The sequence below is a fragment of the Danio rerio genome, chromosome 12 (genome assembly GCF_049306965.1).
Source record: "Danio rerio strain Tuebingen ecotype United States chromosome 12, GRCz12tu, whole genome shotgun sequence".
NCBI lineage: Eukaryota > Metazoa > Chordata > Actinopteri > Cypriniformes > Danionidae > Danio > Danio rerio.
Genome location: NC_133187.1, coordinates 16,562,278 through 16,579,270, shown reverse-complemented (window position 1 = coordinate 16,579,270; position 16,993 = coordinate 16,562,278). Strand labels below are relative to the sequence as shown.

The 16,993-nt window shown below is 38.9% G+C and overlaps 2 protein-coding genes across 5 annotated transcripts in view; one reads left to right on the top strand and one right to left on the bottom strand.

The window, feature by feature from the left end:
• Positions 1-16,993, bottom strand: part of med1 (mediator complex subunit 1) — a 700,564-nt gene that overhangs the window by 313,199 nt on the left and 370,372 nt on the right. The gene's annotated exons all lie outside the window — the stretch shown is intronic.
• The window catches only part of pkmyt1 (protein kinase, membrane associated tyrosine/threonine 1), a 37,110-nt gene that overhangs the window by 2,831 nt on the left and 17,286 nt on the right, over positions 1-16,993 (top strand). For 2 of the 4 annotated variants that reach the window (XM_005156122.6, NM_001098196.1), the window contains 4 exon segments: positions 893-1,190; positions 1,293-1,399; positions 4,440-4,612; positions 6,944-7,158. In XM_005156122.6, the coding sequence (XP_005156179.1) occupies positions 893-1,190; positions 1,293-1,399; positions 4,440-4,612; positions 6,944-7,158 (793 nt within the window). 4 annotated transcript variants of the gene reach the window in all.

Genomic DNA, 16,993 nt, shown 5'->3' with positions numbered 1-16,993 from the left:
TAGAACCACATCATAACAAGCAGTACTGACAAAAACTTGAAAAAAATAATATTTAGTATGTGCAACCTATAATATTTTTAAATAGTAATGTTTAATAGCACTATAACCTATAAAATAGAAAGTGCTTTCTCAGCTAAGAAAATACAAAAACCTCTAAATACTTTTGGAATTATAAAGCTAGGAGATTTTTTACAATATATCTATTGACAACAATCAAATGTCAGTTTGCTTTTGATGAGTTTTAGATTTTCCTCCTTGGCTGTAACAATGTTTTCTTTTTAAAGCTAAATTTAGCCATTTATTCAAAATAAAATAGGATTACATCAGTTTAATAAGTGACTGTCATGCATGTTTGTTCTGCAAGAAGCAAAGCCTCTGCATCTGAAATTGTATTATTTTTAGTAAATGCATTTACACAACAATTGAAGCAGCAAATCAAATGGGATGCTAAGTCCATAAATTGAGATGTTATTCTGGTACACAAAACTAACAAACAGCTGATGACAGCACATTTTTAATGTTGACCACAGCGGAAAGGGGTCATGTAATTGCCACCCAGACAGAGAACAAATTTTAAAGCTGTTTATTTATTTTTGTTTTATCGTGTTTTCATTTTGCATATATAAACAAAATGTGATGAAAACAAAAAGGTAATACAAAACATAAAAAACGAGAGAATCAATCATATATAGGTACACGAACAGTATTCAATCTTCAGCCAAGTGCTTCATTATGCTTTAACCAGAATTTTCATTTCGGTGCATCTCTATAAAACAACATTCAGTTTTTTTTCCAGCCAAACATAATTTTTACAAATGTATTTATTTATTCTTATTATTTTTTTCATAGCAGCTGGAAGTTAAAGCAAAGTGTGTGGTTTGTGTTGTGGCAGGTGAGATGAGAGCTTGGGCATACCTGTGCGACATGCTGTCAGCACTAATTCACTTACATGACTGTGGGTTTGCTCATCTGGACATTAAACCCGCAAACTTTTTCATTACAAAGTCTGGACGGCTCAAACTGGGAGACTTTGGCTTGTTGATCAAGCTTCCTGCAAATGCTCAAAAACAAGTAAACGAGGAAAAGAGAGAAATGAAAAAAGAGAGAGATGATTTACAGGAAGGTGACCCAAGATATATGGCCCCCGAGCTATTGAGAGGAGACTATGGGACTGCTGCAGACATCTTTAGGTTAGCAAATGTGATTTTTTTTTTCGTTGTCAAAAATAAGAGAAAAATCAGTTATTTTCTAATTCGTACAAAGTGTGTCTTTCCTCACTTCTCTTATTTTAGTTTGGGTATTTCTATCCTGGAGTTGGCCTGTAACATTGAGGTTCCTAAAGAAGGAGATGACTGGCAGCTGCTCCGAAACGGGCACTTACCAGAAGAATTCACTAATGGTATTGTAAACCATCATCAAATACTGTAATATATTTAATTATTTATACTTTAAACAGGGTTTTCACAGGCTCTTGACATACCTAATGAAAACATGTATACTTAAAAAAATAAAAGCTTAAAGTTGCTAATTATTTTATCAGTTCATTATATTTAAATTGTATATTCATGCAGTGCTCAAAAACCTGAAGAGGCTGGCAGATATGAGCAATTTTACAGCCAAATCATGCTTGCTTTACCAGGTTAAAATAAACACTTTTATTTTAGCCTCTCTAAAATTATAATTTCCCATATTGTCCTGCTTAATTTAGTACCTTCCGGGGTCATGCTCAAGTCAAAGGATGTAGAGTATCGAGACTTTATTACAGTGCCATTACTTCTACTTCTTCAGTGCTACTACTTCTACTACTTCTACTACTACTACTACTACTAGTGAAGCAATGAATTTTACAGTTGGCAATGCAACTTGGAAGTTGTGTCTCTGAGCACTGTAACAGCTAAAAAGCAGCAAAGATATCTCATGCATATTAATGAAGTTGCATCTCATTCACCCTGGTGATTTTGCCACATTGTGTTGCTATTTTCAGACCAGTGCAACCCTAATTTTCCTGTTTTGTGCCACGTTGTTTAAATAGCAAATCCATTTGTGCCACTTTATGCACCCACGGGTGTTCCCGTCTAGAAAAGAGGTGTGTTAAGGCGTATTGTTGGTGTGTTGCTATTTTGAGGAACTAAAATAAACTGTGCAATAGACCAGCTAAAACCAGGAGACAGGATTTTCTCAAGGCACAACGCTGGGGAAGGTAACAGAAAAAAAATCTACTGCTCTGAAAGTTCCAATGACCACAGTGGCCTCCATCATCCCTAAGTGGAAGATGTTTGGAACCACCAGGACTCTTCCTAGAGCAGGCCGGCCATTTAAGAATTCATGGAGGATGTACTAAGTGAAGAATATGCTGAAGAGATGGCAAGAAAAGTTTATAGTATAATTGTCCATCTTGGTGTTATATTATCACCCAGCTTTGCCAATTTTGATTTAAAGCAATCAGGAATTGATAATTAGGATACAACACACAAGTCATTGACATCATCAAACATAGTTTCTACATTGAGGGTTGTCCCTAATCTGTGGCCTCTGTGAAAGATGCATTTGAGCTCATTAAATACCTTAGGGAAGCATGTGCCCTAGCAGGATTTACTTTGAATAAATAGGTGAGCAACAGCTATGAAGTTCTTAAGACCATTCCACAAAATTACAGAGCCCCTGGTGTAAAAAAAAAAACTCGTTTAAATGTATTGTGCCTCAACTCAAAACATCTTATTGTGTCTCTTACTTTTTGGCACTAATAGATTAATCTGGAGTAAAAGGTGGCAATCATTTCAATTTCTATATCATGTCTCATTATGTAAAAAAAATGAAGCCAAATGATCAATATTAAGGATTGCTTCTGGAACCTGGATTAGCATAGTTTGGTTAAGAATGACAATTGTAGTAGCAGTTTTATGGTGGCCATATGTCAACGCTTTTCCCACTATATTAAACAGCCACTTATTCCCTGCTCTCTCAGTTTGGGTAATGATCATATATCTCTATGTTTGTGGGCAGAGACATGTTGAATGGTATCTAGAATTGTGCCTTTACTAGTGTAGTTTGAAAAAGGCGGTATGCTGAATTACTAGAGATTTGTACCCTTCAGAGTTGTATATTACATAGCTGCCTATGCTTTGTGTCTGGCTTGTTTTGGTTTTCTGGCATTTACTTTTGTAATCCTACTGCACCATTTTTTTTGAGTGAAGATTCTAATAGGATTAACTGTTGGATTAATTAGGATTCAATTAATTTTGAGGGCTCTATCATATACCTAGCGTAAAACAGCAAGGTATGTATAGCGTGATTTGTTGCTATTTTCCTGAGGGCACAGGTGTAATTACGTTTTGTGGCACTTTGCGAATTCATGGGTGTGCTGGTCCAAAACCTAGGTGTCTTGAGGCATATTGTTGGCACATTTCTATTATAAGGACACTGAAATACACTGCGCCATTGACCGACAAAAGCTGGTCAAAAGTCCAGGGCAGAGTTTTTGTAATTTAAAGATCATCTTAGTGGGTTCAAAATTTTTACACATTGCTTAATGCACAAAAGATGTACAGTAATACACAAATATATTTTAATATGAAAAAAATAAAGGATTAAAATGTTACAAAAAGTATTATATTCTACATAATTATAAAAAACACTACCTCCTCCCATGTCTTTACATCAGGGGGTTTGGAATTGTCATGACGATTTTCATTTGTATAATGTAATTATTAGTAGTATTTATAATGCATATTTATATTTGTTTAAATAAAAAACAAGTTTAGATTTGTCCACCTGTCGGTTTTGGAGATTTATGCCATATGGGGCAGTAGAATGTGTGTTGAAATATAACTTTAATTCAAGTTTTTTGACCAGACTTTGTTGTTATTGTTTAATTATTAGTTTTTTGTTTTTTCTGGAAACTAGAACTGAATTTCTGAATAGTTTTTAAACAAATCTTTGTGCTTAAGGAACAAATGCTAAATTAAATATGCAGGCTAATAAGATGTTTTCAGTGGAGTAAGTCCACAGTTTCCTTACTCCATGTAAGTAAAGAAGTAAAAGTTAAGCGTAAAATAAAGAGAAAATAAAGAGGCTGAATGGAGGAGGCTCGTTCTAAATCCTTGCTGCAGATTATCTGTTTTCTCACTAGTGAAGCATTCAGTTTTTGCACCATAGTTCGATGCAACTGAATCTTAAAGGGAAAAGGGAGATGAGGGTGGTTTAATGGACGTTAAACTCAAAACACACCTATCACTCATTAAGAGAATAAGCCCAACCCTTTAAGACCATGTGCTGGGACACAAACTATATCTTTCCATCCTTAAAATAGCAAAAGTGGATTTGGATATGCCCTTAATGCTTTTGTGCCATGTGCTTTAGACTTTGTACTTATATCGTTAAGATAGAGCCCTGCCTAGTTCAATGGACCTAACATGCTAGCATTTGTGTTTATGTTTCAGTGCTTTCTGAAGAAATGCTGTATATACTACGACTTATGCTAACCCCAGAACCCTGCAACAGAGCCACTGCACAGCAGCTGCTCTCTTTGCCCTTTGTACGCAAACACAAGTGGAAACGGCATCTTTATCTTTGCATCATTGAGAGCTTCCTGACCTTATTTCAGTGGAGTCAGGTAGTCCAACATTTTTTTTGCCAACAATAAATATACTCAGAAAATGTTAAAGTAAAAAAGCCATTAGGATTAATCTATTATTTATTATATATTACAGTGTGTGAGATGCGTTATTACAAATTGTTATTTCTGTAATTAGTAAGTAATGTAAATTCAGTTTTTTTATGTAATGTATTTTTTTTAATGTAAATTCAGTTTTTACTCTGTAAAAATGGCTAAAGTTTAAAATTTAACATGCTGTTTTTCACGTGCTACTGACTATGTGTGAATGTAGTGTAAAACATCTGTGTTCTTTTTGGAAAACTGATTACACTGAGTGGGGCGTCAGTGGGTAACACAATCACCTCGCAGCAAGAAGGTTGCTAGTTCAAGCCCCGGCTCAGTCAGTTGGCATTTGTGAGTGGAGTTTGCATGTTCTGGGTGCTCTGGTTTCCCCCACAGTCCAAAGACATGTGCTACAGGTGAATTGAATAAACTAAATTGGCCGTAGAGTATTTGTGTGAATGCAAGAGTATATGGGTGTTGCCCAGTGTTGGGTTGCAGCTGAAAGGGCATCCGCTGTGTAAACAACATATGCTGGATAAGTTGGTGGTTCATTCCGCTGTGGCGATCCCTGGTAAATTTACATTTAGTCATTTAGCAGACGCTTTTATCCAAAGCGACTTACAAATGAGGACAAGGAAGCAATTTACACAACTAAGAGCAACAATGAATAAGTGCTATAGGCAAGTTTCAGGTCTGTAAAGTCTGAGAAGGGAAGTATTAGTAGTATTAGTATTTTTTTTTTTTTTTTTTGGTACAGTTAGTGTGATATTCAGAGAGGCAATTGCAGATTAGGAAGTGAAGTGGAGACTAAATAGTTGAGTTTTTAGTCGTTTCTTGAAAGTAGCGAGTGACTCTGCTGTTCTGATGCAGTTAGATTTCATTCCACCAACTGGGCAGATTGAGCGTGAGCGTTCGCGAAAGTGATTTCTTCCCTCTTTGGCATGGAGGAGGAGTTGGGACGGGAAATGTCCTTGAGCCGGGATTCGAACTCAGGACACCCTGAAGTGCTACTGCACCATATGCCAGCGCGCCAACCGCTAGGCTATTGCACTGACTAAATAAAGGACTAAAGTAAAGGATTGCACTAAATAAAGGGAATAAGTCTTTAGTTAAAACATAGCACTCATCACTGTCATATAATTTATAGGCAGGAATTATACATGCACACCCTATTTATAAAAGGCTGGAATTCATTAACATACACGTTTAACTAACAAATATGATGGATACAGAGCCTTTATAAATTTGGAGGACAGTTTTCAAGGTCTGCTTTATGTAAATTTTTTCACAATATGCTCTGATATTAAATTTTTTTTTTCATGAATGAGGCCCATAGTACATAGTTAAAGGTAAGTCATATGCATGTTGATTAGTCTTAATGATGAGATACAGATATGCATAGCCAAATTCATGTGCATAAAACGTTTGGGGCTTTCCTACACCCTAACTCTCCTGGATGTGATGAAGGTGGACTCATCAGAGAACAATACACAGTCCACAGCCCAAGATCTTTGTTGCTGTCACCATTAGTCACATTTTCACTGTCGGTCCAGTGTGAGCCAGGGCTTTTATCGGGCCAAGCCATGTCAATTGCCCGGGAGCATGAGCAGTGAGGCCCAAATCATGTTGCGTTTCCACTGTTGGGCTAGTAGCTTGCAGCGTGTCACGCAAACCCCGCCCAATACTCACATATATATATATATATATATATATATATATATATATATATATATATATATATATATATATATATATATATAAATATAAATATATATATATATATATATATATATATATATATATATATATATATATATATATATATATAAATATATATATATATATATATATATATATATATATATATATAATGTATAAATAAATAATAAAATGAATCAGCAATATACTTTATGTTTGCGTTAATACTGTGTATATACAGATCGATCTGAATTCTGCATTCAGGTAGGTCTTTAGGAACAGGACTGGGCATCAGTACTTGCCTTGTACTAAACAGCAAATGTGAACTTTCCCATTTGTTTGTGCGGATTTTCCTAGTTCTATATTAATACAACTACTGCCCACCCGACCGCTGTCCCAGAAAAAAGTCATTATGATGTTAATGTGTAGTCTTCATTTTGAGTCTTAAAATCTTAAGTCTTTGCATGGCAAAATATTTGATTAAATACCTAAAAAGACTATAAATAAATTTTATAGTACATTTAGGGAATTCTAAGCAGAATGATTGTTTTTTAACAATGTTTTTTTTTCTTTCTCCTCCCCCAACAGTCCCTTTTTTATGGTAGTTGGAATTTTATATCCTCTCTCAGTCTGCTGTTTAAGACCCCTGTCTCTGAGTCGTCCTTATCAACCAGTACTCCTCCAAGAGAGAGATGGGAGAGAGATGCAGACATAAGCAACATTCAGTCATACTCGGAAAGCCCCATTCATCACTGTGTGTTCCCTCCAGATGTTTCTGAACACTCACCAACCTACACGCACAGGTACAATACACACAAATGTCAAATTAAAGACAAAAACTGAACTGGATATAATTATATTGCACAACTGGTAGAGCTTTTTGATTAACCTTGAGAGTATTTTGTATAAATAGGTAAGTTTGGCAATTCCAGTCTTTGCATTCCTCTGCTCTTCACATGTTTTATGTTTCACTCATCACTTCAGATGTTTGCTCTATTGTGTCCATACAAAGTGGGTTCCACAGGATGTTCTGCCATGGTTCCATTTCAAAGAGAAAGCATTTGTTTCATTCAATTGCCTTTTTAGTGTGTGATATGGCAAACTTCACACTTCGATAGCGTCATATGTGTGAGATAACGCTGTTGGCTGTGTTGTGCAAACCCATGAATGAACATTTCAAAGTCAAGTAAACATTTCTCATGCTCCTTTAGGGAACAGTGGAGCAGAGAATATGCGCTGGTTATCAGAATAGGGTGTGTTAAATAACAGATACATGCAATATATGCAGAATGGTGGACAAGAACTGGGATTGAGAACTACTGACACTATTAATATTGAACACTTTTGAATAAAAAATAAGATTACATACATTTAAGGTAACACCCACAATTGTTATTGCACACATCTGGCCATCCAACTCATTTAAAAGAAAACTTTATCTATCACACCAGGACACCAGCTAATGCTCAATTGTCCAGTAATGATGCTTGCATGCCCATTTTACTGGCATTAGTGGAAACCAGAGCATCTGGCATTAAAAAAAAATTAAAAGTGTAGGCCAATCTAAACATAAGTTCAGTATAACTTTGTTAGCACTACTGATAACTTGACAGTAGCTGCGTTACCACTATCGCGCCTAAACTGAGTGAGCCAATGCCAGTTGTGTTTACACTGTCACTTCCGGGGCCTAATTGGGCCAAATAGGGGCTTTCTTAATTTAAAGAATAATTTAAAGAATTACAAATATCGGATATAATAAAATCACATTAAATAAAACAATATAAAACAAACAAAAGCTAGCTATAACAATTTAGGTATATACAATACACAAATCAAACCGTTTTAAAGCCATATATAACTTCCATTTTACAAAGACCTGAAAAAAGATTTTAGATAGCCTATTTTCTAAAATCAAAAAACAGCGGAGAAGGTTTGAAATATTATTTATAAAGTGTTTGGATACGATGATATTAATCAATTCGTGCAAACAGAGCATTTTTTTGGGTGACTGAAAGCGGAAACTAGGCTACCTTTTTTCTGTCCTGCACAGCGCATATCTTAATGCTCTCGTGATGATGCAATGGTGTGCTTATCTGCCTTATCACACTAGCCCAACAGTGGAAATGAGGCTAATGATATCACTGACTGACAACATTTAATTCAGTTCAATTTTATTTGTAAAGCACTTTTCCCAATAATTGTTGTTCCAACATCTGTCAGAGATCACTAAAAACATTTTTAAAAAGGCAGATAGGACATTGATTCGATAGGCAAGGGAATTTATTTATAACACAATTTATACACAATGGTAATCCAAGGTGCATTACATAAACAAGAATAGAAGAAACAAAGAATAAAAATGTTGCACAGTGCTCATTTAGTAAACAGGACAGCTAAACAGATTTGTTTTTAGTCTTTATTTGAATGTGCCTAATGTTGGAGCACATCTGATCATTTCTGGAAGTTGATTCCAGCAGTGGGGGCATAGTAGCTAAAAACAGATTCAACCTGCTTTGACTAAACCTTTAGAATTTCTAATTTACTTTATCCTAATGATCTGAGTGACCTGTTAGTGTATTCAGTGCGTATATCTGTAATGTATTGAAGTCCTAGGCCTTTTACAGATTTTTAGGCAAGTAATAATACTTTAAAATCTATTGTGAACGTTACTAGGAGCCAGTGTCTTTACCTGCGTACATGTGTGATATTCTCTGATTTTCTGGTTCTGGTCAGAATGCTGGCAGCAGCATTCTGGATGAGCAGCAACTGTCTTTTGATTTAGATTTGAAATCAGCCTGTAGCTGCTTAAGGGTGTTTTCACATCTGTAGTTTGCTTCATTTAGTCCGGACCATGGGCTATAAATGATACATTGTTAGATTTTCTGCCGTCTTTGGGTCGTTTTCACTCCACACTGCTGGCTTTGGTCCGAACTAGTTAAAACGAACCAAACTGCAGTAATCTGACAAAATACAAATCTCTCATTGGCCAGATATTGTTGAACGTAGTTCCTAAACTGCTTATTGATTGGTTAGAATTCAAGTGCAGGAAAATGGCAATGAACTCCTGCAAGTAAACAAAACCGGCAGACACAAAATGTCGTTTTTACTATGGATGTACGACAACGCTGACTGATTGTATCCCTGCTTTAGACAAACTTTACATTTCGAAAATGAAGCTGTCGCGCAGTGTTTTAATGCATCACTCGTCACTTCAGGAGGAGGTGTGAATTAATTTAGCTAAAATGCGACATGGTCATCTTGCAGAAATATTACCTACAATCCATCAGGTAATATTTTCTCCTCTCTCTCTCTCTCTCTTTCTCTCTCTCTCTCAAGTTCAAGTTCAAGTTGCTTTATTGGCATGACATTAAGTACAGTATTGCCAAAGCACTTCAAATATTAAACATATTAAAACCATTGAAAAATTAATAGTAATACAGATAAGATATAATGACACACACACACACACACACACAAAACCCAATACATTTGATAAATATAATAATAATAATAATAATAATAATAATAATAATATTAATAATAAAAAGTTTAAATTATTTAAATAAGATACATGAGTTAACATTAACCATTTCTTATGGTGTGTAGGGTATATACATATTTTGCAGCTAGTCTAAATGTCAATTCGTCCTCTCCGAGTATATGGTAAAGTTTTTCTGAGTCATTTAAATTAAAAAATGAACTGATCAATGTTTCAAATTTGGGGGAAAAATATTTCTCTTGTCGTGGTGTATTTGGGGCAAAACAGAAGGAAGTGTGTCTCATCCTCTATTTGGTTTGTGTCACACTGTTTACATATTCTCTTTTCCTTAGGAGTCCAGGATTTTTTATGTCTGCCTTTTTCTATTTCTAGGTCATGATCACAGAGGCGATATTTAGAAAGAATGTGTTTTTCTTTTAATTGTTTTAATGATAAATAATTTGCCAACTGTGTGGTTCTATTTAGGGCCGAATAACATTTAAGTTTAGTCTGGAGGTTGAATTCAGTTTTTAGTTTTTCATCATTGTTATATTTTAATGTTTTGTCAATTTGTTTGTGAAGGTTTTGTTTGGGGACGGGTTCGGTTTGTAGCTCAGTAGCTCAGATACCAGTGTGTTTAGAGGATGAGACGCTGTAGGTTTTTCATTAGCCAGAAGGGATTTATATTGGACAGACTGGGGGTCCGACTGATGCAGGTGCAGCCAGAACTGAACAGCTCGTTTCTGAATCTCCAAGTTTAGCGGGTATAAACCCAGTTCAGCCCTGCAGGCAATGTTAGACGTGTTTGTGTGGATATGTAATATGTTTTTAGCAAATTCTAATTGTGTTTGTTCGATTAAACTTTTATTCCAATTTTCAAAATTTAATACTGGTGCCCAAATTTCACTCCCATATAATAAGATAGGTTTGATAATAGCGTGATATAATTTAATCCATGTTTTAGTTGGTAACTGTAATTGGCCAAAGCGTGACTTTATGGCATAGAATGCTCTGCGAGCCCTCTCGCTCAGGGTCTTGACAGCGAGACTGAAGCCCCCAGAGGCAGAGATCTGGATGCCAAGGTAAGAGTAACTGCTACAATGCTCTAGAGCTTCTCCTCTGTATGTGAATTGATATTTGTGTCCCTGAGATCTGGCCTTCTTCTGGAACACCATGACTTTGGTTTTGTCCAGGTGGACCGTTGTTTGTGTTCTATACAATAAAACAGACATGAGCTGAACTAGAACTGCCTTTATTGCATGGTAGTCTCCCGCAACAACAGCCTAGCATCCCGCAGGACAGCGTCCCCACCGGATACAGGTCAATGTATGCTATTACACTGTGTAACATCTCCCTTTCTTTAGAGAGGCGCTTAACTTCACAGAGAGCCCCAAACACTCAAATTTGACAGAAACAATAGGTTATCAAACACCACCTAACGAATAACGTTAAATGTTTTTTTTTTTTTTTTTTTTTTTTTTTTTTTAAACTTTCCTTTGATGCTAGCCTAATAGCTGTGACTGACGGCCACTGCGAGTGATGATCGGCGCTCCCCGTGGTGACAGTTTGTTGGTCACTATCAGTCTTTGGTCCTGAGCTTGCTCTGGTTCACAGTCTATAATATCTGATGTGTTCTCCCCTCTTGTGATTATTATTTCACTGTCGCCGGTAGTGCCCTGGCTGTTCTCCTTTGATTCTGCCTCTTGATGATTAAACTGGTCAAAACGCTCAGCTCTTCGCAAATCCACGCGGTTGCGCCTGTACCATGTGCCCTCAACATCAACTACATAAGATCGCGGATTCACCTTTCCTAAACATTGGCCTCTCCGCCACCGGCCCATGCGGTCTCCAGGTAGGGGTTTCATTCTGATGTATTCGCCAACATTAAGCTCTGGGAGGTCTTTGGCTCTTAAGTCGTACTGGAATTTAGATATTCGCCGTTTCCATCTCAGTTTCTCTGAAACTCCCTCCACCACGTTTCGAATAAGCAGACTGTTTGCCATCGGAAGTCCCGTCCTAAGTCTACGGGACATGAGTCGTTGCGCGGGACTGCTGTCTAATCCCTCTGTCGTTGTGTTTCGCCAGTGTAGAATTGCAAGCCATGGGTCTGACCCATCGAGTTTTGCTCTCTTACATATGGATTTTACAATCTTCACTGCGGACTCAGACTTTCCATTAGACTGTGGGTGCTGAGGTGAGGATGTTACATGAGCGAACCCCCACTGTCTTGCAAAACATCTGAAAGATTCACAATCAAATTGCGGTCCGTTATCAGTGATTACTTTATCCGGCTGCCCGTGACGTGCAAATTGAACTTTGCAACGCGTGATGACCGTGTCTGCTGTCAAGTCTGGTAACTGATCGATTTCCCAGTAATCCGAGTAGTGGTCCACAATGATAAGAAAGTCTTTACCACTGTACGCATACAGGTCCATACTCACAATTTGCCAGGGGCGGACCGGGATCTCGTGAGACATCATTGTTTCCTTTTGTTGTCTGTGTGCGTACTCGTTACATGCAGCGCAGTTAGTCACATAATCCTTTATTTCGCTCCTCATATTCGGCCAGAACAGTGTTTCCTTCGCCAGTCTGTAACAGGCCTCACCTCCGATATGAGTTGCGTGAATGCGAGTCAACATTTCGGCTCTCAGTGCTTTAGGTATAATAACGCACTGACCTCTGAACAGTACGCCATTCTGAATGTTCAGTTCATCTCTCAATGCCCAGTACTCGCGTACTGAGAGTGGCACATCCTCTTTGCGCTCTGGCCAGCCTGGTAAAACTATATTCGCCAGTTCCTGCAATGTGCCGTCCAATTTTGTCTCTTTAACAATTTTACGAAGGCTGGCGTCAGTCACGTTGAGGTGAAGCGCTTGATCTACAATTGTTAACGCGGCCTCATAGCTGTCCGTGGCGTTCACCGTCTGTGACAGTAGTCCAGGCTCGTTGGACACCGTTTTGTGAAGCGCCGCTCTGCTCAGCGTGTCACTTATGTACATCTCAGGGCCGGGCTTGTACACGACATTCAGGTTATAGTTTTGTAGTTGCAACATCATGCTTTGGAAACGTTTGGGCGCACTTAAAGAGTGATTTTTTTTTTACAAATTGTCGTGAGGGGCTTATGGTCGGTCTCAGTTGTGATTGACTCCCTGCCATAAAGGAAGTGATGAAACCTTTGACATGCGAATACTATGCTCAGGCATTCCTTTTCGATTTGGGCATAGTTCTGCTCCGTACTAGTGAGTGCCCGCGAGGCAAATGCCACAGGTTGTCCCTGCTGCAGCAGACAACAGCCCAGACCGTTTTTGCTGGCGTCGCTTTGGATTGTCACTGGCTTATCATTGTCATAGTACTTTAACACGGGTGTGTCAGAAACCATACGTATTATCTCTTGGACAGCCTCGTCATGTTTGGGTAACCAGTGCCACGCCACGCCTTTGTCCAGCAGTCTGCGCAGAGGCTCGCACACATCTGAGAGCCGTGGGAGAAATTTGGCCAGATATGTTACAAAGCCAATGAACCGTTGGACAGCCTTCACATCCTGAGGCGTCGGCATTGCCAGGACCGCTTTCGTTTTTTCCGGGTCGATGCGTAAGCCTTCGGCTGATAATATTTGCCCGTGGAAATGCACTGCTTTCAGTTTCAATTGAAGTTTTTTCTCGCTCAGTCGGAGCTTCACGGCTCTGCAGTGTTCCATTAGTGCGCGGAGATTTTTGTCATGATCCGACTCTGCTTCTGCATCCGAGTCACCGCAGCCAACTACCAGTATGTCATCCGCAATGGGCTCTATGCCTCGGAGTCCCATTAGCAGTTCATGTTGCTTGCGTTGATAGATCTCGGGCGCCACCGAGACGCCGAAAGGCAGTTTGCACCATCTCATACGCCCCCATGGCGTCCAGAAAGTTGTCATTAAACTGCTGTTATTGTCCAATCTGCAGTGTAAAAAGGCATCCCGAACGTCCACCAGCATAAACAGACGTGCTTTTGGTAATTTGTACAGGATGTCCTCGAGTGTCGGCATGTGGTAGTGAGATCTCTGCAGTGCTTGGTTCAGCTGTTTTGGATCTATGCAAATTCTCAATTTGTGAGGCTTCGCTATAACTACCATGTTGCTGATCCATGGAGTGGGTTCGGTGACCGATGTGATGTGTCCCTCTCTGATATGCTTGTAAAGCTGCTCTTTAACTCTGGCTTTTACGGCCACCGGTACGTTCCGTGGCGCGCATTGCACTGGCGAAACACTGTTGTCCAGCACGAATCGAACCTCACCCGGCACAGACTTGACTGGGTCATTAAACACATCCTTGTAACTGCAAATTAACTGTTGCTTTGTGAGGGGTATATCTGGGCAATCAACAATTTTGTGAAGCTCCTCGGGATGGTGAGTTTCATGAGCCCTAGCCGCTGGCATGTGTCACCCGAAAGTAGTGGATCCTGATTGGCTTCTACTATCTCGAAAATCAACATGTGTTTGGTGCCTTTTACTGTGCATTCTGTGTGGAATCGTCCCAGAGAAAGCATTGTCGCGCCCGAATATAATTTCAGCTTTGTCGTGCTTGGCTGCAAGGGGCATTTATAGTCCAGTTTCTCTTTGATTATTCTGCTCATAACGTTACAAGTAGCGCCTGTATCTAGCTGACAGGCCTGCTTTTGTTTATTAATAGTTAAGTTCACAAACCATTTTGGACCTGGACACTTTACAGTGTCAACGCATTCCTCTGCAGTGAAAAGCCGACCCTCATTGTATGGCGCTTGCTCGTCTCGAGCATCATCCGTTACTACGTTGACTCTGCCTGAACTGTAGGCTCTCTGTCGTGCCCTACACACTTTAGCGAAGTGATTTAATACACCACATGATCGACAGGTCTTCCCATACGCGGGGCACAGGTCTTTGCCTTTCGTGTGACCTCCCCCACAATACTTACAAAATGCATTACGGAATGCTTGCTCATTTTCACCGTCCTTGCCTTTCATTCTCTGTGCTACTGCAACGTTCACACTGTCAGTGATTGAGCTGTCAATTGTTTTAACACGTTGCTCTGTCACTTCTGCTAATCGGCATATTTCCACGCTTTGTGACAAGGTCAGCTCACGTTCACGCAATAGGCGCCGCCTGGTGTTCTCATTAGTAATACCCAAGACAAGTCTATCACGAATCATTTCGTCTTTGAGTTCTTTGTAGTCGCAGGTTGATGCTCGCTCCCGCAGCTTTGTGAGAAAACTGTCAATAGGCTCATTCACTTCTTGTTTGCAGCACCCGAACATGTATCTCTCGTAGATCACGTTTTTTGCAGGCTTGAAGTAGGCCCCCAGGGCATCGAGTATGGCCTTCGGATCTTTAGTTTGTTCCTCAGTCAACACGATATTATGATTGTAGACGTGCCGACATTCGTTGCCCAAAAGGCGGCGTAGTGCTGCTGCTCTCACCTCGCTGGGTTTCTCAATTAATCCAGTTGCTAGCTCATAGTCCTCGTATTCCGCTCTGAAAATGTCCCAATTCTTTGATATATCCCCGGACATCCGCATGCCCTCAGGTGCTGGAATGCTGTTCATGGATGTATTCAGAATTTATTGCACTTCTGACACCATGTTTGTGTTCTATACAATAAAACAGACATGAGCTGAACTAGAACTGCCTTTATTGCGTGGTAGTCTCCCGCAACAACAGCCTAGCATCCCGCAGGACAGCGTCCCCACCGGATACAGGTCAATGTATGCTATAACACTGTGTAACAACCGTCAGTGCCCATTCCTCACAGTACTGCTCCAACAGAGTCAGGCTGTGTTGGAGACCCTCTGCTGTGGGAGACAGCAGCACCAGGTCATCCGCATACAGCAGGCACTTTACTTTGGAGTCAAGCAGAGTGAGGCTGGGGATGCAGTCGGAGCCGTCTAGAATGTCTGCCAGATCATTAATGTAGATGTTAAACAGAGTTGGGCTCAGGCTGCAACCCTGCCGCACCCCTCGACTCTGCTGGACAAACTCTGTTCTCATATTTCCAACTTTTACAGCGCATTTACTTTTCTTATACATGGCTTCTATAATGCTATATACTTTTCCACCAATGCCAATTTGCAACAATTTGTATAATAGTCCGTCATGCCAAATAGAATCAAAAGCTTTTTTAAAATCAACAAAACAAGAGAAAATCTTTCTTTGTTTGTTCTTTATGTTTTTATTTATTAAAGTATGAAGGGAGTAAATATGGTCAGATGTCTGTTGTTTTGGTTAGAAGCCAATTTGTGATTTGCTTAGGATGTTATGTTTTGTGATGAATGTCACTATCCGGTTGTTAATAATATTGCAAAATAGTTTTGCTAAGTTGTTGCCAACACAAATGCCACGATAATTATTGGGGTCGAATGTATCCCCGTTTTTATGTATAGGTGTGATCAGTCCTTCAGACCATGTCTCAGGGATGTCACCAGAGGATAGGATCAGGTTGAATAGTTTGGCAAGAGCCCGAATTATGTCAGGGCTGCTGAGTTTTAGCATTTCATTACTGATGTTGTCCTGTCCACAAGCCTTCTTCAGTTTCAGATGTTTAATGTGTTCTGATATTTCTGTTGTTGATATAATTGTGACTAATGGGTTTTGGTAATCTTTAATTGTCTTCTTTAAATCGTCTAGTCTACTCTTGGTTTTGGTTTGAGGCTGGTTGAGTTCTGGCTGTTGGTATAATTTTTTTAAATAATTCTTCCAGATTTTTTAAAGAGATTCCAAAAATGGTTTTGGTCTATTGATTCATTAATTTCATTAATTTTATCCTCATAATATTGATTTCTTTTGTTGCAAATCAACTTTTTATAATTTTTCAGACATTGTGAATATGCAAGTCTTAGGGTTTGATCAGCTGGTGCTTTATGCTTTTTGTTAGCAATCTGGCGAAGGTCTCTTCTGAGATTTTTGCACTCATTATCAAACCAAATGTACTTTATATTTTTTTGTTTGTTTTTTTCCAAATTTGAATTGTTGTTTGATGTTAGATATAGTTGTCAAAGTTTGAATTATGTTATTAAGATTGGATGTTGCAGAGTTTATTCCATTAGTATCTGGTGTGTAATTTGTGGACATAAGGAGATTTATCATTTTGTGTACTGTAGAGCTGCACATGTTTTCTCTGAATATTTCTGCATCAGACTGACTCCAGCTGAGTTTG